The sequence below is a fragment of the Podarcis raffonei genome, chromosome 18 (assembly GCF_027172205.1).
Source record: "Podarcis raffonei isolate rPodRaf1 chromosome 18, rPodRaf1.pri, whole genome shotgun sequence".
NCBI lineage: Eukaryota > Metazoa > Chordata > Lepidosauria > Squamata > Lacertidae > Podarcis > Podarcis raffonei.
In genome coordinates this window covers 9541495-9564662 of record NC_070619.1, presented here as the reverse complement: position 1 = coordinate 9564662, position 23168 = coordinate 9541495, and the positions used below count along the sequence as shown (strand labels likewise).

The 23168-nt window shown below is 49.8% G+C and overlaps 2 protein-coding genes across 3 annotated transcripts; one reads left to right on the top strand and one right to left on the bottom strand.

Moving 5' to 3' along the window:
- Positions 1 to 10795: 10795 nt before the first annotated feature.
- Positions 10796 to 15500, bottom strand: FAM174C (family with sequence similarity 174 member C). 2 transcript variants are annotated; one of them, XM_053372802.1, is made up of 4 exons: positions 15179 to 15499; positions 13845 to 13961; positions 12605 to 12648; positions 10796 to 11135 (listed from the first exon to the last, which is right to left on the bottom strand). In XM_053372802.1, the coding sequence occupies exons 1-3, from the start codon at positions 15445 to 15447 to the stop codon at positions 12636 to 12638; spliced, it is 399 nt and encodes a 132-aa protein (XP_053228777.1). In that variant the 5' UTR covers positions 15448 to 15499; the 3' UTR covers positions 10796 to 11135; positions 12605 to 12635. The 2 variants fall into 2 exon arrangements, with proteins under 2 accessions (XP_053228777.1, XP_053228778.1); XM_053372803.1 differs by lacking the exon at positions 12605 to 12648 and having other exon boundaries at positions 15179 to 15500.
- A 509-nt stretch (positions 15501 to 16009) lies between these two features.
- ATP5F1D (ATP synthase F1 subunit delta) lies at positions 16010 to 22289 on the top strand. The gene is made up of 5 exons (XM_053372799.1): positions 16010 to 16218; positions 18215 to 18368; positions 19196 to 19284; positions 20559 to 20686; positions 22141 to 22289. The coding sequence occupies exons 1-4, from the start codon at positions 16087 to 16089 to the stop codon at positions 20679 to 20681; spliced, it is 498 nt and encodes a 165-aa protein (XP_053228774.1). The 5' UTR covers positions 16010 to 16086; the 3' UTR covers positions 20682 to 20686; positions 22141 to 22289.
- Positions 22290 to 23168: the final 879 nt, after the last annotated feature.

Here is a 23168-nt window from a genome sequence, read left to right as displayed (position 1 = left end):
CATATCTGACAGCCTGACAGCACCTGACTGGCAACCCCTCAAACGGAAAACAACTCAGATGGAGATGAGTGGCGGTATTTTAAAGCAGCGTCTTGACAGGATCGGGGTGTTTTTCCCCCTTCCTTCTTTTCTTTTTTCTTTCGCGTGGCTTGGGAGGCGGCGGCAGAATGTGCGTCGCTTCATTCCCCCCTCGGAGGCGGTTACAGCGGTACCTTGGTTCTCAATATCTTTCTAAAACTGTGGCACCCACAACTGGACACAGGATTCCAGGTGTGGTCTGACCAAGGCAGAATAGAGCAGGATAATAATAAATAATAATAATAATAATAATAATAATAATAATAATAATAATAATAATAATAATTTATTATTTATACCCCGCCCATCTGGCTGAGTTTCCCCAGCCACCCTGGGCGGCTCCCAATCGAGTGTTAAAAACAATACAGCATCAAATATTAAAAACTTCCCTAAACAGGGCTGCCTTCAGATGTCTTTTAAAGAAAAGATAGCTGCTTATTTCCTTCACGTCTGAAGGGAGGGCGTTCCACAGGGTGGGCGCCACTACCGAGAAGGCCCTCTGCCTGCTTCCCTGTAGCCTCACTTCTCACAGGGAGGGAACCGCCAGAAGGCCCTTGGAGCTGGACCTGAGTTTGACCAAACTGCGGGAGGCAGTGGAAGACAGGAGTGCCTGGCGTGCTCTGGGCCAGGAGGTCATGAAGAGTCGGACACGACTAAACGACTAAACAACAACAAAAGGCCAGAGCAATAGATGCGAGTTTCAGCTTTGCGCAATCGGCTGGCTGGTTTCGACACACACTCGCCCACCTCCCTCTCTGCCCCGCTTCCGGGCAAGTGGGATCCGAGTTCGAGGAGACTGCAAAGTGCTCTGTATGTGCTTGAAATCTACAGTCTCCACATTACGAGGAGCAGACTTCCTGATGAGACTGTGCCCGCGGGAGACTATCTCCTGCAGAGCTCAGTGAGCGATTGGGTACCTAAGCATTTAAATCTTAGCATTTATATAGCTTTTTCTTCGCCGCCGCAAGATGCAGAGCTCTTCTTATACATTCTCTGATTGCAAAGTTTGCAAGGATAGAATTGTAAAAGCGGAGAGGGGCGTTAGAGGCCATCCGAACCCAACCAACCCGCCATTCCATGCCGCCCAGTGAAGGAAAACCATCGGGCCCACAAGGCCAGTGGTACTGTTGCAGGAAACTCCCCCCGCCCCCATCATTCAGTTTGTACAGACTCAACACACACACACACTCACACATGACATATGCGATGCTTCTGTTATACATTCATAGAAAATCACCCGTACATCTGATCTTGTGATAGGAATTTTGTGGTCCTAAATATATGGCAATGTTCATAAGTATACCAACCAAGCACATACATAGATCAGCACAGGAAGACCGATCTGGAACCATTTTGATTCCTAAACTGAGCAAATGTTTTCTCTGCAAGGTCAAACTGGAAAAGCCTCCCCATTGTCTTTTCCTTCACAAATCCTGTCTTAAGGGTATGTCTGTGTTTGAATAGGGTGTGAGCCTGTGACCTGGCCCAGGAACTAAGTATTTATCACTACAAAAGACTGGCCAGGCTCCCCAGGAAATCCAATCAAGTAACCTGCCAGACAGGAGATAAACAAGGACAGGAGAAAAACAATATTCAGATTTCTGTTTTAGACCGCCTTTTCTGTGATGTAGGTGTGATGTATCTGAGGGGTGGTCTTAGGTTACACCCCTTCTGTGATGTATGCATGATGTTTCTGGGGGTGGTCTTGATCTACAGGGTGGCAATTTCAAAAGTCTTTATAAGGCCTTGCACGCCATTTTTCTGGGTCCCTCCTCTCTCCTGCCGGTGAGGGGAGCACCCTGTTGCAACAGATCCATAAAGGCCAAGCCTACAGGCTGCTGTTTTGCTCCAAGTAATCCTGGTTGGTGTCTTTGTTTTTGTCCAAGGGAGCCCTCGGATTTAACAATCTGTACTGTTCCACTTTTATTTTACTCCATGAAGGAAGGACTATAAAAGGGGGAAGGTTTGATACAGGCCAGCCATAATCCCTTGAGCATCCCAGCACATACACAGGAGCCCTGCCCAGTTGCTATGCCAACCCTGATGGTCCTGGACAGAAGACCATCACACTCACAAAGAACCTGCATATGGGAGTGGATTCAGCACGGACTGGAACAAAGGACAGTGATCAGATCTTCCCTCTGGGGGCAGGAAACTGCAAACTCCCCTTCGTCCTCTGGAAAGTACTCATGGGAAGGGGGAAAGGAGGAACCGGACAGGTGACACTCAGGTTACCACCACAACTCCTCCCTGAACCCCTCCTCTTTGTGACGTGTCAATGATGTAGTTATGATGTAGTCTTAGGGGTGTAGCATGGGGGGTTAAGGTAAAGGGACCCCTGACCGTTAGGTCCAGTCGTGGCCAACTCTGGGGTTGCGGCGCTCATCTCGCTTCATTGGCTGAGGGAGCTGGCGTACAGCTTCTGGGTCATGGCGGATTAGTAGCTAATAAAAGTTAGGGGGCTCTTTTGTTCGGGGCTTCCATCTTGTTCCACCTTGTGGCAGGTGGGAGTCCTGTCGTGACAGTCTTCAATAAAGACCAAGCTGACTGGCTGCTGTTTTGCTCCGGTATTCCTGGCTGGTGTCCTTGTTTTTTGTCCAAGTGAGCCTTCAGATTTCTCCGTTAACAGTACCAAAGCCAGTGGTACCTTGGTTGTCGAACGTAATCCGTCCTGGGAGTGCGTTCGACTCCCAAAACAGTTCGAAAACCAAGGCGTGGCTTCTGATTGGCTGCAGGAGCTTCTTGCGCTCAACTGGAAGCCACGTCGGACGTCACTTCCGGGTTTGTGGCGTTCGGGAGCTGATTTGTACGGGAGCCAAGCCATTAGACAACCAAGGTACCACTGTATTCCAACAGCTGTTACCCTCAATACACATTGGTACTTTTATCCCTACAACAGACTTGTGAGGTTGTTGTTGTTATTTAGTCATTTAGTCGTGTCCGACTCTTCGTGACCCCCTGGATGAGAGCACGCCAGGCCCTCCTGTCTTCCACTGCCTCCCACAGTTTGGTCAAACTCATGCTGGCAGCTTCAAGAACACTGTCCCACCATCTCGTCCTCTGTCATCCTCTTCTCCTTGTTACCTCCATCTTTCCCAACATCAGGGTCTTTTCCAGGGAGTCTTCTCTTCTCATGAGGTGGCCAAAGTACTGGAGCCTCAGCTTCAGGATCTGTCCTTCCAGTGAGCACTCAGGGCTGATTTCCTTCAGAATGGATAGGTTTGTTCTTCTTGCAGTCCATGGGACTCTCAAGAGTCTCCTCCAGCACCACAATTCAAAAGCATCCATTCTTCGGCGATCAGCCTTCTTTATGGTCCAGCTTTCACTTCCATACATCACTACTGGGAAAACCAGAGCTTTAACTATACGGACCTTTGTTGGCAAGGTGATGTCTCTGCTTTTTAAGATCCTGTCCAGGTTTGCCATCGCCTTTCTCCCAAGAAGCAGGCGTCTTTTAATTTCGCGGCTGCTGTCACCATCTGCAGTGATCATGGAGCCCAAGAAAGTAAAATCTCTCACTGCCTCCATTTCTTCCCCTTCTGTTTGCCAGGAGGTGATGGGCCCAGTGGCCACGATCTTCGTTTTTTTGATGTTGAGCTTCAGACCATATTTTGCGCTCTCCTCTTTCACCCTCATTAAGGCTAAGCCTAACATTTTACCCATGCTCGGTTCAAAGCTTTCTATCGGCCCAGCCTGGCAAGGCACCCCTCACTTTGGGATGATTTGTTCATAATCTCTCGTTTTAAGATTATTATTTTCTTTTCTGGTTTTTCTTTTGCAGGAATAAATTTGCGACTCCGTTTAAATTCAGAGGCCTGCTATCACCACCCTTCCTTCGACATCCCTTCCACACGCCCAAAAAATACACCGTGTTTTAAACATTGCCCAAAAAAGAAGAAAACTCCCTCTGGCCTTCATTAAACCTTACAGTCCCGACATTATACACAATAATGGAATCATTAAACAGAAAATATTGTATTCCTGACGCGTCCGCCGGGGACCTGCCCGTTTTTCCTTGTCTAAATATAACAGCATCGTTCTTAGGCAAAGAGCTGCTTCCGATCCCGCGGGGCTTTGTTATATTTTCACGGGCCGGGTTTGGAATAGAGTGTTTCCTCCTGGCTCACGTGCCCGATTCCCTTCCTCGTCCGCGGGTGGAAAATCAAATAGGGTAAGGGGAGGTAATGGTCCCTGGCAAATAGAAGGGGGAGAAATGGAGGCAGTGAGAGATTTTACTTTCTTGGGCTCCATGATCACTGCAGATGGTGACAGCAGTCACGGAATTAAAAGACGCCTGCTTCTTGGGAGAAAAGCAATGACAAACCTAGACAGCATCTTCAAAAGCAGAGACATCACCTTGCCAACAAAGGTCCATATAGTTCAAGCTATGGTTTTCCCAGTAGTGATGTATGGAAGTGAGAGCTGGACCATCAAGAAGGCTGATCGCCGAAGAATGGATGCTTTTGAATTATGGTGCTGGAGGAGACTCTTGAGAGTCCCATGAACTCTCTTCGTTTTTTTGATGTTGAGCTTCAAACCATATTTTGCGCTCTACTCTTGCTGTTTTAGGGGTTGTTTTTAAAAGTATGGAATGGATTAATCCGTTTCGCATTCCTTTCCATGCCTTGGTTTTCGAACGCTTTGGTTTTGGAATGGAATTTCCGGAATGTATTAAGTTTGAGAACCCAAGGTACCACTGTAGTATTCATTCTCTGCCACTGTAGTATTCATTCTCTGATCATTACCACAGTTTGCATTCAAACCGTGAGGACTGGAGAGTTAATTTGCCTTCTGGAGAGTATCTAGGAAATGCAAGACTGGCTTGTTTGGTTGGATCCTGCTGGTCCCTTGCAGAAGCACGCAGCTCCTGCGGGGAGCATCTTTCGCACTCGTGGCCTGCTGGCTGACTTCCAACTGGGGCACCTCGTTGGCCACTGTTGTGAGAACAGGATGCGGGCCCAAATGGGCCCCCTCTGGCCTCATCCTGCAGTCCTTACGTGAGCCCAGTGCCACGACTCTCCATTTTCCTTTAAAGAAAAAAAACCCCAAGTTTCTAGTCCCTATTAATGGAGGAGATATACAGCCAGGCATCTAGGCAGGATTCTACCCGATTCCTCAGTCAGTCAGATCCTACTTGGGGGTTTCATTTGGGGGGCATCTGACCAGCTTCCTGATTCCACAGAAGCTCCGCCTCCACTGGGCGGGGCATGTCCTGCGAGGGGAGGGGCTACAGCATAGCGCACAAAGTCGCCTCGCCCCTTTTGCAGCGCTAGGGTAGATTTCCTCTTCCAAAACCCCCCAGAAAGGTCTTTATTTAAAAGTGGAGGAAAGAGGATTTTTGTGGACGCTGTTTCTGGGGCCCCCATGTTTGAATTGCCGTATTTTTCGCTCTATAAGACGCACCAGACCGCAAGACGCACCTAGTTTTTGGAGGAGGAAAACAAGAAAAAAAATATTCTGAATCCCAGAAGCCAGAACAGCAAGAGGGATCGCTGCGCAGCGAAAGCAGCGATCCCTTCTCCTGTTCTGGCTTCTGGGATAGCTGCGCAGCCTGCATTCGCTCCATAAGACGCACACACATTTCCCCTTACTTTTTAGGAGGGGAAAAGTGAGTCTTAGAGAGCAAAAAATACGGTATTTTGCTGCAGGGTCTCTGGGCCAGAAAGGCGCAGAAGCAGAAAGCAGAATATAATAGCAGTTTAGCCTCTCAGCCGGGAAGTTATTTGACTCTAATAACCTTTACCTTTGTGCAATTCCACTTTGGAAGGGGGGAGATGAAAAAGTGTTAGCGGCCCGAGGGGGGGGCGGGCACGTTTTTTCCCCGAAGCTCCGACTTCACAGGCTCATTACGACACCGCCGCAGGATCTGGGGGGCCCCGGGGACCGGGTGTGAAAGAACGGCAGGCTCTGGTTCCTATGGCGACCGGGAGGCTGTGGATCTCTCTGCCTGGGGCTGTGCTTTGGGTAGCGGCAGATCAAATACAGCTGGGGGGGCAGGGGGGGAGAACGACATGTGAATATTCGCAGGCGAAAGTGCGGTGGGAATGAAATGGCTTGAATTAAGACCCATGGTGCAGATAATGAGAACTGTAGTTTCTCGCCCGCCTGGCGCTACGGTTCCCGGCGCCCGCTGTGAGCTATGGTTCCTGGGCGGCTCTGGCGGAAGCCACTGGTTTTTAAACGTAGGGCAGTGGCGTCCAATCTTTTTTTCAAAGAGGGCCAGATTTGATAAAGTGAAGGGCTGTGGGGGCTGACCAAAGTTGTTGACTTTTTTTAGGATGGAAATTGAGCTTTTTTTAGAAAATAAATGGCCGGATAAATGGACTTTGGACATGTGGGTTTGGCCACACAATGCCAGGAACTTTGGTTCTTTTAATATATATATATATATATATATATATATATATATATATATATATGAGAGTGGGAAATGTCGCTATATTTAAAAAACTTGGAATATTATATTATATTTTATTATATTAAGATTTTTAAATATAACGACATTTTCCACTCATTATGACATCAAATTACCATCAGTAGCTTAAGGTAAAGCTAAAGGGACCCCTGACCATTAGGTCCAGTCGTGGCCGACTCTGGGGTTGCGGCGCTCATCTCGCTTTATTGGCCGAGGAGCCAGCGTACAGCTTCCGGGTCATGTGGCCAGCAGGACTGAGCCGCTTCTGGCAAACCAGAGCAGCACCACTTAAATATTAAGACTTAAATATTTTTTCCAGATTTCTTCATATTTATCCATTCTTATTTTGCGTCGACATGCAATTCGTTCGTATGTAGCTGATCTGTCCATATTATCAATCCATGTGCTCAACGGAATCTTTTTGCAGCTCTTCCAATTCATGAAAACAAGTTTTTTTGCTTCCAATATAGCACGGTACACCATTTTTTTGACCCCTTGAAATCTCCCGCATTTCCGGAATATAATTTAGAATTAAATTCAGTTTCCCTAAATATCAATTTCTTTTTTTAAAGGTAAAGGTAAAGGGACTCCTGAGCGTTAGGTCCAGTCGTGGCCGACTCTGGGGTTGCGGCGCTCATCTCGCTTTACTGGCCGAGGGAGCCGGCGTACAGCTTCCAGGTCATGTGGCCAGCAGGACTAAGCCGCTTCTGGCGAACCAGAGCAGCGCACGGAAACGCCGTTTACCTTCCCGCCGGAGCGGTACCTATTTATCTACTTGCACTTTGACGTGCTTTCGAACTGCTAGGTTGGCAGGAGCAGGGACCGAGCGACGGGAGCTCACCCCGTCGCGGGGATTCGAACCGCCGACCTTCTGATCGGTAAGTCCTAGGCTCTGTGGTTTAACCCACAGCGCCACCCGTGTCCTTCTTTTTATTACTCTTGCTATAAATATCCTCACCTCGCACCAAAATGATCTTATCATTGGGCAGTTAATCGTTATTTGCATTTTTACTCCCACATCTCCAGCAGTTGTCTGGGGGTGGGTTGGACTAGATGACCCTTGAGCCCCTAATGCACAAAACGCTCACAAGCACGCACACTTTCCATTCAACCCCATGTGCGTTGTTTAAAAAATTAAAAAATAAACCCTGGCTGTGCTCGCCCCGTTCCCCCTAGGCTCAAAGCTTATTCTCCCAGCTTCAAAAGGTTTGCACTAATTACCCTAACGAGGTCAGGGGAGACCTGGGATTTCTGCCATTAAAGAAGACAGGAACGAAAAAGTGAGTGAGCGAGCGTTGGAAAGGGAGAGAGCAAGAGAGAGCAGTCTAATGGCTTCTTTTATTATATTTTTTAAAGCCACACCTGTCCGCGGAAAGATGGAGCGTGTCTGAATTTCTTCACGCCCCCTTTCCACCCCAAAGCTGCTTACTTTTAACCTTTTTTTTAAAAAAAAACAAACCATTGGCAAAAGGTATATATACATCTCCGCCCCGAGAGAGCCAGACGCACGCTTCTTTCCTTCCTTCGCAGAATTTCCTTTCTCCCTGTCAAAAGCGCAAATCGAAACGACCCCACCCACGTAGGCGTTCAGAAATTAGTGTCAGGGTAATTGCAGAGGCTCTGCAAGGTTAATGCACCATTAGCAACCGGGTCTGGCGTCGCTAAAAGCCGGAAAGAGACAGGTTGTCAAAGGCCGGCCGGGAGATTAAAGAGCTGCCCTCTTCACGGCTTTATCCCCTAGTGGGTGCTCTTTAAATAAGTGTGCGCTTTTGTCCAAGCGCGTAACTGTAGAAAGGATGTCGGCAGCCCCCACTTTGTGCCAGAATTCCCCGCAAATTCCCCTGGAAAGAAAACAACTCCGAACTCTTAAAAAGTGTCGCTTGTTTGGGTGTGTAGATGAATCAACCTGCAGCGGACTGGTTGCAGGTTGATTAACCGCTAAGATCACGGGTAGGCAAACTAAGGCCCGGGGGCCGGATCCGGACCAATCGCCTTCTCAATCCGACCTGCGGACGGTCCGGGAATCAGTGTGTTTTTACAAGAGTAGAATGTGCGCTTTTATTTAAAATGCATCTCTGGGTTATTTGTGGGGCATAGGAATTCGTTCGTTTCCCCCCCCCAAAAAAAATTTAATCCGGCCCCCCACAAGGTCTGAGGGACAGTGGACTGCCCCCCTGCTGAAAACGTTTGCTGACCCGACTAAAATGTTTGCTGCTGCTGCTGAATATCCAGCGTGCGCAGGGTCGGATTTAGGTTTGATGAGGCCCTAAGCTACTGATGGGACGCGGGTGGCGCTGTGGGTTAAACCACAGAGCCTAGGACTTGCCGATCAGAAGGTCGGCGGTTCGAATCCCCGCAATGACGGGGTGAGCTCCCGTTGCTCGGTCCCTGCTCCTGCCCACCTAGCAGTTTGAAAGCACGTCAAAAGTGCAAGCAGATAAATAGGTACCGCTCCGGCGGGAATGTAAACGGCGTTTCCGTGCGCTGCTCTGGTTCGCCAGAAGCGGCTTAGTCATGCTGGCCACATGACTGGGAAGCTGTACGCCGGCTCCCTCGGCCAATAAAGAGAGATGAGAAAATAAGAATGGATAAATATGAAGAAATCTGGAACGAATATTTAAGCGATAAGGTGGGTAGTGGTGGGAAGCGGGGGGGGGGGGAGAGAGGAGGGAAAATATTGTTTTTAAAAGGTGTGGTCCTATGTATATCAGTGTATTCAAATCTGAATTGTCAAATTGTGTTATTGTTATTATGGTTTTGTTGTATGTGTCTTTTGCGGTTGATGTTTGTATTGAAAAATTGATTAAACAAATTTTTTTTAAAGGAAGCAAAAGTTAAAGGAAGGTCCGCTGCCACTGGCTTAAAGAGGGTGCAAAAAACCGTCCCAAGGTAACCCCGGCCCACGCTCGGTTTTAAACAGCGAATTTTGAAACAGAGAAACGCAGGCGAGGATGGAATGTTTATTACGCATCAGCCAAAGGGTTGGTTTTTCCAGAACTACCGAAAATGAGAAAATAACATCCCCGCAATGCATCAGTCAGAGTTTTGATAAAATAATTGTTCTCGTATTTGTTTCTCAAACTGAAATTTTCAGGTTTGGAACCAGAGTAAAACTGCACGAGTTATCTTCCCAAAATTGTTTCACCAGGCCCCTCCATACACAACCACACGGCTGCTGGTCCCAAATCGAAGGGCGAGCCCCAGTTTCGTTCTGACAGTCCTGTTTCTCAAATATTGCCTTATGGGTCGCCAGGGAAAGGAGATTCGTTTCGACACAAAGACACCTGCGGCCCACCAATAAAGCCGTATTTTCTCGCTGACTGTTTGTCCCATTTGGAAAACTCTTGGGTTATTACGGCCAACGTTCATCCTACCCAGAGTAGGCAAAAATGACATTTATGAGCGTTGGCCGACTGAGCAGGGATGTATTTAGAAACAGGCTGTTTGTAGCATACAATGCCACAGGAAAAAAGGAAGGAACTGCAAATCGTTTAGGGGAAAAGCTGGCCTAGATTGACTTCTTGGGGTGAGGAAGAAAAGGGAGGGAACGATCCTTTAAATAACCGCAGTTCCCCCATTTTAGCCTGACCTGCGGCACAACCTACACCGTTACGCGATATTGTCACGGAGGGGGCGGTTCTGTCGAAACGGCATTTCTTGGCTGCCGTTTTCCTTCGCCAGCGAACACGCTTTCTCCAATTGCTAAGCGATCCGTTGAAACGCTGCGGAAAAGCCGAAGGCAGCCGTGCCTCCTGCTGTAAACGGATGAGTCCAAAGTTGGGGTCATTGCTTGGATGTAAACAAAACAGAAACGAAACCAAAAAACGGGTCTGGAACCTTTAGCACATCGAAACGCAAGTGGGTCAACAGTTCCCCTCATCCTAAACTGACCAGGGCTGATGGGAACCGGAGTCCAACGGCACCAGGCCAGTCCCTTGCACCTTTCCAAATTCCTTAAGTGCCTGCACTGGGTTTTTCGGCACCCCCTGAGCCGCCACCAGTTCTTGCTGGGGCTTTTATTTCTAAAGCAGTTTGTGGAACGCAGATGCAGGCGACCCCACAAAAGGGCGAGGCGATACCAATGTCGGGGAGAGGATAGAAGAACTGCGTGATTTTCCCGCTCGGCGGCGCAGGCAGGCGAGCTGGTGGTGGGAAAAGGGGGTGGGTTTAAACAGTGGCGATCTCGTTCCGGTTTGCCACATCTGGACCCAAGAAGAGCAGTCGCAGCAAATGTCAACGATGGTCTCCTCCTTCTCAAGGAGAGGAAATTCGTGGCCCCTGAGCAGCGGCGGATCGTTGACCCCTGCCCCAAGCTGGAATTCTGATCCGAAACTCTTGTCCTGCCTGTTTTTAGGAATGTGGAAGGAACACAGTCCTGGAGGGCTTGGCGATTCGATCTCCAGAGTCACTACATTCGTCTCGTCGGCCGTGGGGCAAAAGAGGGGACGCCCGCTCTCCTCTCCAAAAGCCCCGGGAATGAAAGTTAGGTGGGGCTAAGCAGCATCAAAAGCAGCTCCAGGTAACAAGTTTTTTTAAAGTAACAGTTTTAAAAAAAGAAACAGAAAGGGAATTGATAAAAGTGGCTTCTGATGGGGCTCTCCACCTCTTCTGGTCACTTCAAGGCCGTTGGTCCCGTCATCACCTAGAAAACGGAAGCAAAATTACAGGGATTCTGCCAGTTGCTCTAGGGACTCAGCTAAAAGGTAAAGGGACCCCTGACCATTAGGTCCATTCTTGGCCGACTCTGGGGTTGCAGCGCTCATCTCGCTTTACTGGCCGAGGGAGCCGGCGTCCAGCTTCCAGGACATGTGGCCAGCAGAACTAAGCTGCTTCTGGCAAACCAGAGCGGCACATGAAAACTCCGTTTACCTTCCCGCCGGAGCGGTACCTATTTATCTACTTGCACTTTGACGTGCTTTCGAACTGCTAGGTTGGCAGGAGCAGGGACCGAGCAACGGGAGCTCACCCCGTCATTGCGGGGATTCGAACCGCCAGCCTTCTGATCGGCAAGTCCTAGGCTCTGTGGTTTAAGCTATACAGATTCAAAAACGACGTTTTAAGTGCATCATACAAATGTGGTACTAGGTGGCAGTGGTGAGCTAGTGGCAAATTCAATATATATTTTAAACCTTTTTTTAAAAGCATTTTCACAGCGTTTTTAATATATCTCTAGATTCAGCCTAGGATACAAATGCAGCTAATGTCCCGGGGGCTTTCTGGCGGTTCCCTCATTGCGAGAAGTGAAACAACAGGGAACCAGGCAGAGGGCCTTCTCGGTGGTGGCGCCCGCCCTGTGGAACACCCTCCCATCTTATAAAATTTTATTATTATTATTATTATTAAGGAGATAAAGAACTACACAACTTTTAGAAGACATCTGAAGGCAGCCCTGCACCGGGAACTTTTTCAATGTGTGACGCTTTATTATGTTTTTATATGGGCTGGAAGCTGCCCAGAGTGGCTGGGGGAACCCAGCCAGATGGGCGGGGTAGAAATAATAAAATTAGTAGTAGTAATAGTATATTATTATGATTATTCCTACAAACTTCCACACAAACTGGATGGAACTCCCTCCTATTAGAAAACCCATTAGGTGCGACAGTAAAAGTTTTACATCTGCACCATAAACGCCTTTCTAAACTTTTATTCCTCGATCTTTTAAACGGTGCATATCAGATGTTTCGTTTTCCTGGAAGCCACTTTGGAGACCCAGCTGTGGTGACAATCGGGATAATTTTTAAATAGAGAACCAAGGCAGCATTGCTCGCATCAAGTTATCTTAGCGGGTTTTGTGGATGAATTAATATATTTTAAGAGTGTTGGCTTTCAGAAACCTTCCTTGACCGGAGGTGAATATTCTTTGCAAGCTAGCTATCTACAAGGCAGTGCTTAGCTTAACTAGGAAATGCGTCACTATGCTGGCCCTTGCCTTCCTATCTTCTGAGCATTGAGCATAAAGGAACTGAAAAACTAGGCTAGGAGCAGCTCATCTCCTTTGGCGCGAAGGCCACATTCACCCTCTGGGGACTACCACTTCTTGCAACCTCTTCTCACGACTAGGGTTGCTCCAATCCCTTGACAAGTCTTCCAAATACATGTATATATACATACATAATTTTATTTGCAGGCCGCCATCCCACGCTCAAGGCAGCTTACTAAAGAATGAAAAAGAAATACACAATTGCAACATACGAAAGTTGGTAATAAGCAATCAAAAACACGCAACCAAATCAAACCATTTCCACATAAAACGTTATAAGATGTAAAGATAAAAAGTTAATATAGACGACAACCCCCAGTACCCTGACCGAACAATACCCCAGCCCAAGAGTGCTGAGGAACACAGTGCTAATATCTGCACCTGCCCTTGTGAACATGAAGATGGCGGTTCCCTCACTGTGAGAAGTGAGGTTGCAGGGAACCAGGCAGAGGGCCTTCTCGGTGGTGGCGCCCTCCCTCCCGTCAGATGTCAAGAATATAAGCAACTATCCTACTTTTAAAAGACATCTTAAGGCAGCCCTGTTTAGGGAAGTTTTTAAAGCTTAATGCTGTACAGTGGTAAAAGGTAAAGGTAAAGGTACCCCTGCCCGTACGGGCCAGTCTTGACAGACTCTAGGGTTGTGCGCCCATCTCACTCTATAGGCCGGGGGCCAGCGCTGTCCGCAGACACTTCCGGGTCACGTGGCCAGCGTGACAAGCTGCATCTGGCGAGCCAGCGCAGCACACGGAACGCCGTTTACCTTCCCGCCAGTAAGCGGTCCCTATTTATCTACTTGCACCCGGGGGTGCTTTCGAACTGCTAGGTTGGCAGGCGCTGGGACCGAGCAGCGGGAGTGCACCCCGCCGCGGGGATTCGAACCGCCGACCTTTCGATCGGCAAGCCCTAGGTACTGAGGCTTTTACCCACAGCGCCACCCGCGTCCCGGTACAGTGGTACCTCAGGTTAAGTACTTAATTCGTTCCGGAGGTCCGTTCTTAACCTGAAACTGTTCTTAACCTGAAGCAGCACTTTAGCTAATGGGGCCTCCTGGTGCCGCCGCGCCGCTGGAGCCCGATTTCTGTTCTTATCCTGAAGCAAAGTTCTTAACCTGAAGCACTATTTCTCGGTGAGCGAAGTGTGTAACCTGAAGCGTATGTAACCCGAGGTACCACAGTATTGTGTTTTTAATATTCAACTGAGAGCCGCTCAATTATTATTAAAGATACACTCAGCAGATGAACATGCCCCGTAGAAGCAGGGGAAGTTAAACACCTCCTTGACTGTTCAACCTTGATATAATCCTGCAGCAGGACTTGGGTGTCACCAGCCTAACACCCGCAACCCGAAGGCTCATTGATACTTGGCACTCACCGTCTCAGATTTCTAGTTTCAAACAGGGTATCTTCGTCGCTCTCGAGGGAGGCCATCTCCATGGGGTCTTCCGAGTTGGAAAGGAGCCCGTACTTTTTCCGCGGCGGTTTCCTCGTCCTGCAAAAAATGGCCTGCGTTCAGCTACGGTTGTGCTTATTACGGGCTGAGTGTGACGTTAAGCAAACCCAGAGCAGACCTGCAGAAATTTGGAGAGGTGGCCGGCTTAACGACATTTCATTTCAGCAGGTCTACTCTTCAGTTAGGGACGCGGGTGCCGCTGTGGTCTAAATTACATTCTGAAGGAAATCAGCCCTGAGTGCTCACTGGAAGGACAGATCCTGAAGCTGAGGCTCCAAGACTTTGGCCACCTCAGGAGAAGAGAAGACTCCCTGGAAAAAACCCAGATGTTGGGAAAGATGGAGGGCACAAGGAGAAGGGAACGACAGAGGACGAGATGGTGGGACAGTGTTCTCGAAGCTACCGGCATGAGTTTGACCCAACTGGGGGAGGCAGTGGAAGACAGGAGGGCCTGGCGTGCTCTGGTCCAGGGGGTCACAAAGAGGCGGACACAACTAAACGACTAAAACAACAGTTTCTGCGCACCCCTGGAACGTACAGCCCTTCCCTCCTAGGGAGCAAAGAATCCTGGAACCGCAGTGTTGGTAGGGGGACCCCCGAAGGTCATCTTGCCCAACCCACCGCAAGGCAGGAATACTTTTTGCCCAAACTTGAACTCAAGACCCCGAGACAGAGGGTCTAGTAATATGCCGCCCGAGCAACCCCGGGTTTTAAAGGGTGATGACAGTTATTGCGATAATAGGTAAAGGTAAAGGGACGCCTGACCGTTAGGTCCAGTCGTGGCCGACTCTGGGGTTGCAGCGATCATCTCGCTTTACTGGCCGAGGGAGCCGGCGTTCAGCTTCCGGGTCATGTGGCCAGCAGGACTAAGCCTCTTCTGGCGAACCAGAGCAGCGCACGGAAACGCCGTTTACCTTCCCGCCGCAGTGGTACCTATTGATCTACTTGCACTTCATGCTTTCGAACTGCTAGGTTGGCAGGAGCAGGGACCGAGCAACGGGAGTTCACCCCGTCATTGCGGGGATTCGAACCGCTGACCTTCCGATCGGCAAGCCCTAGGCTCTGTGGCTTAGCCCACATCGCAATGCGATCATAAGCAAGGCAGAAAATGGAAAAGGTGGGGAGTGGGCGTGGCTTCGTGGGAAGGTTCTGAGGGCCGGGGAAAGGGGCCTGGGGGGCCGCATCCGGGTCCCGAGCCGGAAGTGCGTTGTTTTTTTGGGGGGGGAGGCGGCCTTCCTCCTCCTCCTCTTCCTCACCGCAGCGCTCGGCCCCCGAGGTAGTAGAGGAGGCCGATGCCGGCCACGCCGGCGATGACGTAGAGCGCCCGGTGAAGCGCCGGCATATGCAGGCCCAGCAGCCCAGAAGACGACGAGGAAGAGGAGGAAGAGGACCCGGATGTCGCCGCCGCCGTCGGCGCTGCTTCCGTAGCCGCGGTGTCCCCGGCCGGAGAGGTCTTGTTCCCCGCCGCCGTGAGAGTCAGGAGCGCCGCCGCCGCCACCCAAACGAGCCTCGCCGCCGCCGCCATCCGGGGCTCCGCGGTACGGGTAGGCCGCGCCGGAAGTGGCGGCGGGGAGCGGTGCAGCGACGGACCGGCTTCCGGTCGGCCGACGAGAGAGTTTGGGGGAGCGGCTAGAGCGGCGCTTGTCCTCAGCCCTTAATCCGCTCCTGGTGTTTTCTCTATGGGCGCGAGTTAAGAAAGCGAGGCTTTTCCCCTCAGGGAAAAGCCGAGCAGAAGCTGGGATTTGTTTTAAGAGGGGAAACCGGGAGCAGTCAAACAATAACAGTGTCTGTCGGGGGGAATGGGACTACAGTTCCCATGTGGCATAGCGCGGGTGGTGGCGCCCGCGAAGAATTTATCGCCGGCGCGGTGCATCACGGGTAATGCAGTCCTGGCGCTCGCAGTGCATTGTGGGGGGCAGCACCGTCTGAGGAGAATGAAGGCGGCCTTTTAAAGATCCGCTTCCGGTGTGATGCATGACGGGAAATGGAGTCCGGAATTGATGGCTTTTTTCAGCTGCCTATGAGGAGTCGCGGTGCCTTCTGGGAACCTTCCCGTCAGGCCCCGCTTCCGCTCCTCGCGGTGCATGCCGGGACTTGTAGTCCCAGGCTTCTCCCGGCGCCTTTCTTCCCCGCTGCTCGTCTCCGCTGTGCCCTTGGCGTCGCCATGCTCCCTCTCGGCCGCTTCCTCGCCCGCCGCGCCTGGGCCCTGGGCTCCCGGGCCCACGCCAGGCACTATGCCGAGGCTGCCCCTGCCGGGCAGGCCCAGATGGCCTTCACCTTCGCTTCGCCCTCCCAGGTAGTCGCCATGGCAACCAAAGGGGGGGGGAGGATTTTGGGGGGGACTTCTTTAAAGACTGGCCTTTAAAGGGTTAACTTCCAGTAGTTGGGGGGGAGCCTGTGGAACCCCCAGCTACGTGACAAGCTGCCAAGTTGCTAGTCCACAAGGTCGCTTCATTGGAAAGGGGGAAGAGGTTTTAAAGGGTTAATTGAAAGAGGTTTATTTTTTTCTAGTAATGTTTATTATTTTCAGTAGATAAACGTAATAAAAAAGAAGAGATTAACAATAATAAAGACAAACAAAAAATAGGAGAAAAAAAGATACATACCACATATTACCACTTAATTAATTTTAATTTAAAGAGGTTTAAAGGGTTAATTTAAAGAGGTTTAAAGGGTTAATTTAAGGAGGTATAATGTGGCTCCTCAGCCTGCTCCAAGTTGTTAGTCCACAAGGTCATTCATTACTTCGTTTGTTTATTTTATAGGATTTACATAATAATATTTTAAATTATTCTTTCTTTGAATAATTATATTTGCTTCTTTGCAAAAGATCAGAAGGAGGGAGATTTAAGAGGGTTACTTTGGGGAGGAGGTGCTTTTGAATTCTGGTGCTGGAGGAGACTCTTGAGAGTCCCATGGACTGCAAGAAGATCCAACCTCTCCATTCTGAAGGAAATCAGCCCTGAGTGCTCACTGGAAGGACAGATCCTGAAGCTGAGGCTCCAAGACTTTGGCCACCTCATGAGAAGAGAAGACTCCCTGGAAAAGACCCTGATGCTGGGAAAGATGGAGGGCGCAAGGAGAAGGGGACGACGGAGGACGAGATGGTGGGACAGTGTTCTCGAAGCTACCAGCATGAGTTTGACCAAAATGCGGGAGGCAGTGGAAGACAGGAGGGCCTGGCATGCTCTGGTCCAGGGGGTCACCAAGAGGCGGACACGACTAAACGACAAAAAAACAACTTTGGGGAGGAATTGTTGACCTGCAGAACCACCTGGTTAATGTGGTTTAGCCTGGGCAAGGCACTAGTCCACAAGGTCGCCGGATTGATGGGGGGGGAGAGATTTAAAGGGTTAACTTGGAGGGCCAGGGGAACCTCTGGGTACATAGGCTTGTTGCTAGTCGGCGAGGTTGCCTTTCTGAAAAACGTGCATGTGTAGTTTAAAGATGTAAAAGAATCAAAGGGAAGTTTGCACAAACTTGCTCTGGTTCCCGTTTAGAATTCAGTTCATCCCTAAAATCTGTCGCTTTCAATGCTTTGAAACTGGAACCTTGGAAACGGAGCGGATCTGGTGGTTCTGTACTTCTGGATTGTTTCGATTGACTTCCTGTATTTATTTATTTTTCCTTTTATCACATCTTCTGTGCTAATTGTGTACTTAAAAGAACATAACAACATAGACGCATCTTTGAAATAAATCGACAAAATTAACTTGCCGGTAGCTAAACCTGTATAAAGCGTGTGTTTTGCAGCCAAAGAGTCTTTGCGGAGACTTTTAAAAATAGGGAGGGAGGGCTAAATGTTTGGGAAGGTGTTGAGAAAGGGCAAGCTGAGGGGCAGGGGAGGGCTGTGGAACCTCCAGCAACATGATCCAGTACCGACCTGCCCAAGCTGACTGAAAGGCAGAGCCGTATAAATACGCTGGAAGGCTGAATGCAGAAAAGCACCGTATTTTTCGCTCTATAAGACGCACCAGACCACAAGGCGCACCTAGTTTTTGGAGGAGGAAAAGAAGGAAAAAATATTCTGAATCTCAGAAGCCAGAACAGCAAGAGGGACCGCTGCGCAGTGAAAGCAGCAATCCCTCTTTCTGTTCTGGCATCTGGGATAGCTGCGCAGCCTGCATTTGCTCCATAAGGCGCGCACACATTTCCCCTTACTTTTTAGGAGGGGAAAAGTGAGTCTTACAAAGCAAAAAATACGGTGGCTTCTTGAAATGACCAGCAAGCTCAGGTGAGTCTGTAAAGAACCTCTCTGCTTCTTCTCACACGCTCCCTGTCCCCTTTTTCAGGTTTACTACAATGCGGCCAACGTGAAGCAAGTCGACGTCCCCACGCTGAGCGGAACCTTCGGCATTTTGGCCGCCCACGTCCCCACCTTGCAAGTCCTGAAGCCTGGAGTTGTGACGGTCTTTGCCGAGGACGGCTCTTCCACAAAATACTTCAGTACGTTTGGAAACTGAGGCAGGGTTGCGGGAGGCGGTTTCGGGTCCTTTGCAGCGAGACCCCCAGTGAAACTTTGTGGCCACAAACAGTGTTAGAAACTCAGATGCAGTGGTACCTTGGTTTAAGAAAAATATAGAGCGTATTTTTCGCTCTATAGGATTCACTTTTTCCCCTCCAAAAATGAAGGGGAAGTGTGTGTGCGTCCTATGGAGCGAATGCAGGCTCCTTGGCTTCAGCGATAGCAACGCGAAGCCTCCGAAGCGCTGACGGAGCGCTCCCTCTGCGCTCCGGAGGCTTTGCCTTGCTTTCGCTGAAGCCTGGAGAGCGAGAGGGGTTGGTGCGCACAGACCCCTCTCGCTCTCCAGGCTTCAAGGATAGCCGCCTGAAGCCTCCGGAGCACAGCAGGAGAGCAAGACTCTCCTGGCTTCAGCAAAAGGAACCTGAAGCCTCCGGAGCGCAGCGGGAACTTGCGCTGCGCTGCGAAGGCTTCAGAGATAGCCGCTGCGCTCCGGAGGCTTCGGGTTCCTTTCACTGAAGCCGGGAGAGCAAGACTTCAGGTGGGTTCTGAAGGCAGCCCTGTTTAGGGAAGCTTTTAATGTTTAATAGATTCGTGTATTTTAATATTCTGTTGACAGCCGCCCAGAGTGGCTGGGGAAACCCATCCGGATGGGTGGGGTATAAATAATAAATTATTATTATGTGCACCATCTTTCGAGTTCCTTGGTTGAAACGGAAGGAATAAAGTATGGTTCATGGCCCTGTTCTCAGCTAATTCTTTTGTGTGTGTTTCCCCCCACCTGCTTTTCGACTTCCTTGAAATTTTGCAGTTAGTAGCGGTTCTATCACGGTGAACGCAGACTCTTCGGTCCAGCTGCTAGCTGAGGAAGTGGCGATGTTGGATCAGCTCGACGCTGCGGTGAGTGGCGTGCCTGCCTTCTCTTTCCTCTTCCCCAGAGACTTCCTTACACACCCAGCTGGAGCCTGTCTTTAAAATCCCTAAAAACATCAGAAGTCTGCTCCACGGTCATGCAGAGATTCTGCTAATGTGAAAACACTTCGCATTTTTCTGTCCAGTGTGTGGCATCAGCGATGTCACAGACAGGAGCATGACTTGCTCCCCATCTGTAGCCCGGTTTTGTGCTGGCCCAGGAGGTTTGCCATTTTTAGAAGAGATTTTATCACTTTGACACCTTAGTTCGAAGTATACCCTGCGGGTGTGAGCTTAATCAGTAACGTAAACGGCGTTTCCATGCGCTCTGGTTTCCGTCATGCACCAGAAGCGGTTTAGTCCTGCTGGCCGCATGACGCGGAAAGCTGTCTGCTGACAAACACCAGCTCCCTCAGCCCGAAAGCGAGATGAGCGCCGCAACCCCATAGTCGCCTTTGACTGCACTTAGCCATCCAGGGGCCTTTTACCTTTTAATCTGTAATGTGAAATATTTTCCAAGTTTGATGCGACACCATGGGGATGACCGCATGCAAGACTTAACAATTGTGCGTGCATTGTTTTTTTTTAATTTTCAGTAGCGTTTGTAGTAAAAGTATACGTTATTATAAAGTAACAGTCCAGTAGGAAAGGAAAAAACCGGGGTTCACAGCCATTATTTCAAAAAACACAAGTGCATTCTCAAGAGAGAGCACATTGAATTAGATGTTGCCACAGAAAGAGACCCAGTGCAGAGAGAATGCAAAACAAACATTATAATTACAGAATGAAGATGTACTTGCCTCGGAAATTGCCATCCATGTGATTAGCCTGTCATATGCCTGCCAAACAGAGGCAAAGTCTATAGATATCCTTTATTGAAAAGTTACTGTACTTTTCCGTCTATAAGACGCCCCCATGTATAAGACTCCCCCTATTTTCGGGGAGTCCCTTTACCTTTACCTTACCCAGGTTGGTTGAGCAACCCCCACTTTTTAGCATGATTTTTAAAGGAAAGAAACATAGTCTTATACACAGAAAACTACAGTAGTTTCTCTGAAATGAGAACAAACATTCCCATATGGAACCGAATCGTTTAAAGAAAAACCCAGACACCCTTTCAAGCCCTGTGACATGTTCAGATGATAGCATTTTGTCCCCATCACCCCCTCCCAAAATGGCCTCCCCGGCAACTGTCACATTGCACCTTTTTCCCTCTTCCGGGTCTGATTCCGATAACTTTTATCCCCCCCTTCCATTCGCAGACAGCCAAGTCGAACCTGGAGAAGGCCCTGTCACAGCTGGCGTCCGCCTCCGACGAAGCGGCAAAGGCAGAAGCGCAGATCAGCGTGGAAGCCAACGAGGCAATCGTGAAAGCTTTGGAGTGAGAACGGTAAGCCCTAATAATAATAATAATAATAATAATAATAATAATAATAATAATAAATTTTATTTATATCCCGCCCTCCCCAGCTGAAGCCGGGATCAGGGTGGCTAGCAACAATAAAATAGTACAACATTCTAAAATCATTTCATTATAAAAGTAATTCAAATCAAACTGATGGTAACCATTGGGCCAAAGTTCTGTGAAGATTGCCAAAGGAGGGAGTCAGGCTGTGCCCTGGCCAAAAGCCTGGTGGAACAGCTCTGTCTTGCAGGCCCTGCAGAAAGATGTCAAGTCCTGCAGGGCCCTGGTCTCTTGTGACAGAGCGTTCCACCAGGTTGGAGCCACAGCCGAAAAAGCCCTGGCTCTGGTTGAGGCCAGCCTAACCTCTCTGTGGCCTGGGACCTCCAAGTTGTTTTTGATTGAAGACCATAAGGTCCTCCGTGGGACATACCAGGAGAGGCGGTTCCGTAGGTACAAGGGTCCTAGGCCGTATAGGGCTTTGAAGGTTAAAACCAGCACCTTAAACCTGATCCTGTACCCCACCGGGAGCCAGTGCAGCTGGTATAGCACCGGGTGAATGTGATCTCGCAGCGAGGACCCCGTAAGGAGGTTTCTGCACCCGCTGGAGTTTCTGGGTCAGTCTCAAGGGCAGCCCCACGTAGAGCAAGTTACCATAATCCAGTCTGGAGAATTCCACACTCTAACCATCACGCCACCGCTTTCCCAGGACTCCAGTTCCTGGCACTGAGGGTGGTTCGAAGCGGTGAGAGAGATTTGTTGCTTCAGACAGATTCCTGCCGCTAGGTGGCACACCAGGGCTGGCGGACGAACAAAGGCAAAATATATCTGGTGAGCTTTCAGGCTCCCCTTCCTAAGCCAGGGTGCATTAATTGGCTATTCTGTGGCATTGCTTCTGTGCCGCTCAGCTGACATCTTCCTTTTTTGCCTTGCATCCTGAAAAGGGAAATGATTGCTGCCTTCTTTTTTTGCATCCGGCGAGGCCCCCAGTGGGAGAAAGGCCACTGTTTCCGCAAATCTTAGTGTCAAGGAGCACCGAAAGAGTTCCGCTCTAACCCCTGCCCACTGAGCTGCCTGCTTGCTCTCAGGAGTGAACCCTATACAAATCTGGAGTGGCGCCTTTTACGCCTCCTTCCGGCAACTGCTGCAGCCCAGCTTGTGCCAGATATCTTGCTCTGCTGTCCTTTGGACCATATCAATGAGGCTGAGATGGAGGTCTTGTCGTCTGCGCAGCCCAGGACCTACAGACACACAGCCCAGGCTTGCACCCCGGAAAGGTCACTTCAGTGCTGCAAATTCAGCACCCCACTTGGCTTCTCAATTCTCCTTGTCCGCCTGCCAGGGAATCCTTAGCTGCGATTCCTGCATTGCTGGGGGGTTGGACTGGATGAGCTTTGGGGTTCCCGTCCAACTCTCTGATCCTATCGTTTTCTCTGTTGCAGGAATACCCCGCTGCTTTCTGGAAACGGCCCTGTCTCTCTTTTCCCTCTGAACCTCCTTCTCTTTGTCCGTGCAGGTGGTTTGGGTAAACCCCGTCAATTTAGCTTTTGACCAATTAAAAAAGGGTGGAAAAATCTGCGAAAGGCCCCTCTGCACCTTTGTCCTTGTTTGCGTTCTTGCCTGCGGCTTAAGAGCCCTTGCGCCATTTGTAAAACTGTGTACCTGCTTCAGTTGAAAGCCCTTGTTAGCTCAGTTGGTAGAGACGCTTTCGGGTTGCGGGTTCAAGTCCCACATTCCTGCATTGGCACGGGTTGGGCGAAATGACCCGCAATGTCCCTTCCAACTCTACGTTTCCATAGATCAGGAAGGAGAGGAGGTTCCCCCTCAAAGCTGCCACCTCTAGTCGCCCCACAAAATCCTCTGGAAATGCCAGCGAGCCTAATCTCCCAGGTACTGAATTTCCAGGTGAGCCCAAAAGGCCAGGTAAGCTGCTCAGACTTGGCAGGCTGTGGGGCTAGCGTCTGTTGGGGTCCAGGGAAAGGAGGGAAGCATCATTCTGAGAGCGTTTTAAGGCAGGAACCGGCCTGTGGGTTTAGGGAGAGGTCAGAACCAGGAAGAGACAGGCCAGGACGTTCGCAGTGACGGACTTTTAGGCTCTCGCCTCCGACATTTGACACCCAGGTTGGGCGTTGTTTAGGATGCAGGTTACATCTGCTGTTGCTTTCGAACTAACATTGCGATTTCATCGCCATAACCCGCCCTGGGACCTTGGGGTGTGAAGGGCAGGTGAAAAGGTATAGGTACCCCTGACCATTAGGTCCAGTCGCGGACGGCTCTGGGGTTGTGCGCTCATCTTGCTTTATTGGCCGAGGGAGCCGGCGTACAGCTTCCAGGTCATGTGGCCAGCATGACTAAGCCGCTTCTGGCGAACCAGAGCAGCGCACGGAAACGCCATTTACCTTCCCGCCGGAGCGGTACCTATTTATCTACTTGCACTTTGAGGTGCTTTCGAACTGCTAGGTTGGCAGGA

Coding starts and splice junctions, on each gene's coding strand:
- FAM174C (XM_053372802.1), bottom strand. CDS start 15,447: ATGGCGGCGGCGGCGAGGCTCGTTTGGGTGGCGGCGGCGGCGCTCCTG. Junction 13,962..15,178: donor CTCGGGGGCCGAGCGCTGCG/GTGAGGAAGAGG, acceptor CATTTTTTGCAG/GACGAGGAAACCGCCGCGGA.
- ATP5F1D (XM_053372799.1), top strand. CDS start 16,087: ATGCTCCCTCTCGGCCGCTTCCTCGCCCGCCGCGCCTGGGCCCTGGGC. Junction 16,219..18,214: donor CCTTCGCTTCGCCCTCCCAG/GTAGTCGCCATG, acceptor CCCCTTTTTCAG/GTTTACTACAATGCGGCCAA. Junction 18,369..19,195: donor CTCTTCCACAAAATACTTCA/GTACGTTTGGAA, acceptor GAAATTTTGCAG/TTAGTAGCGGTTCTATCACG.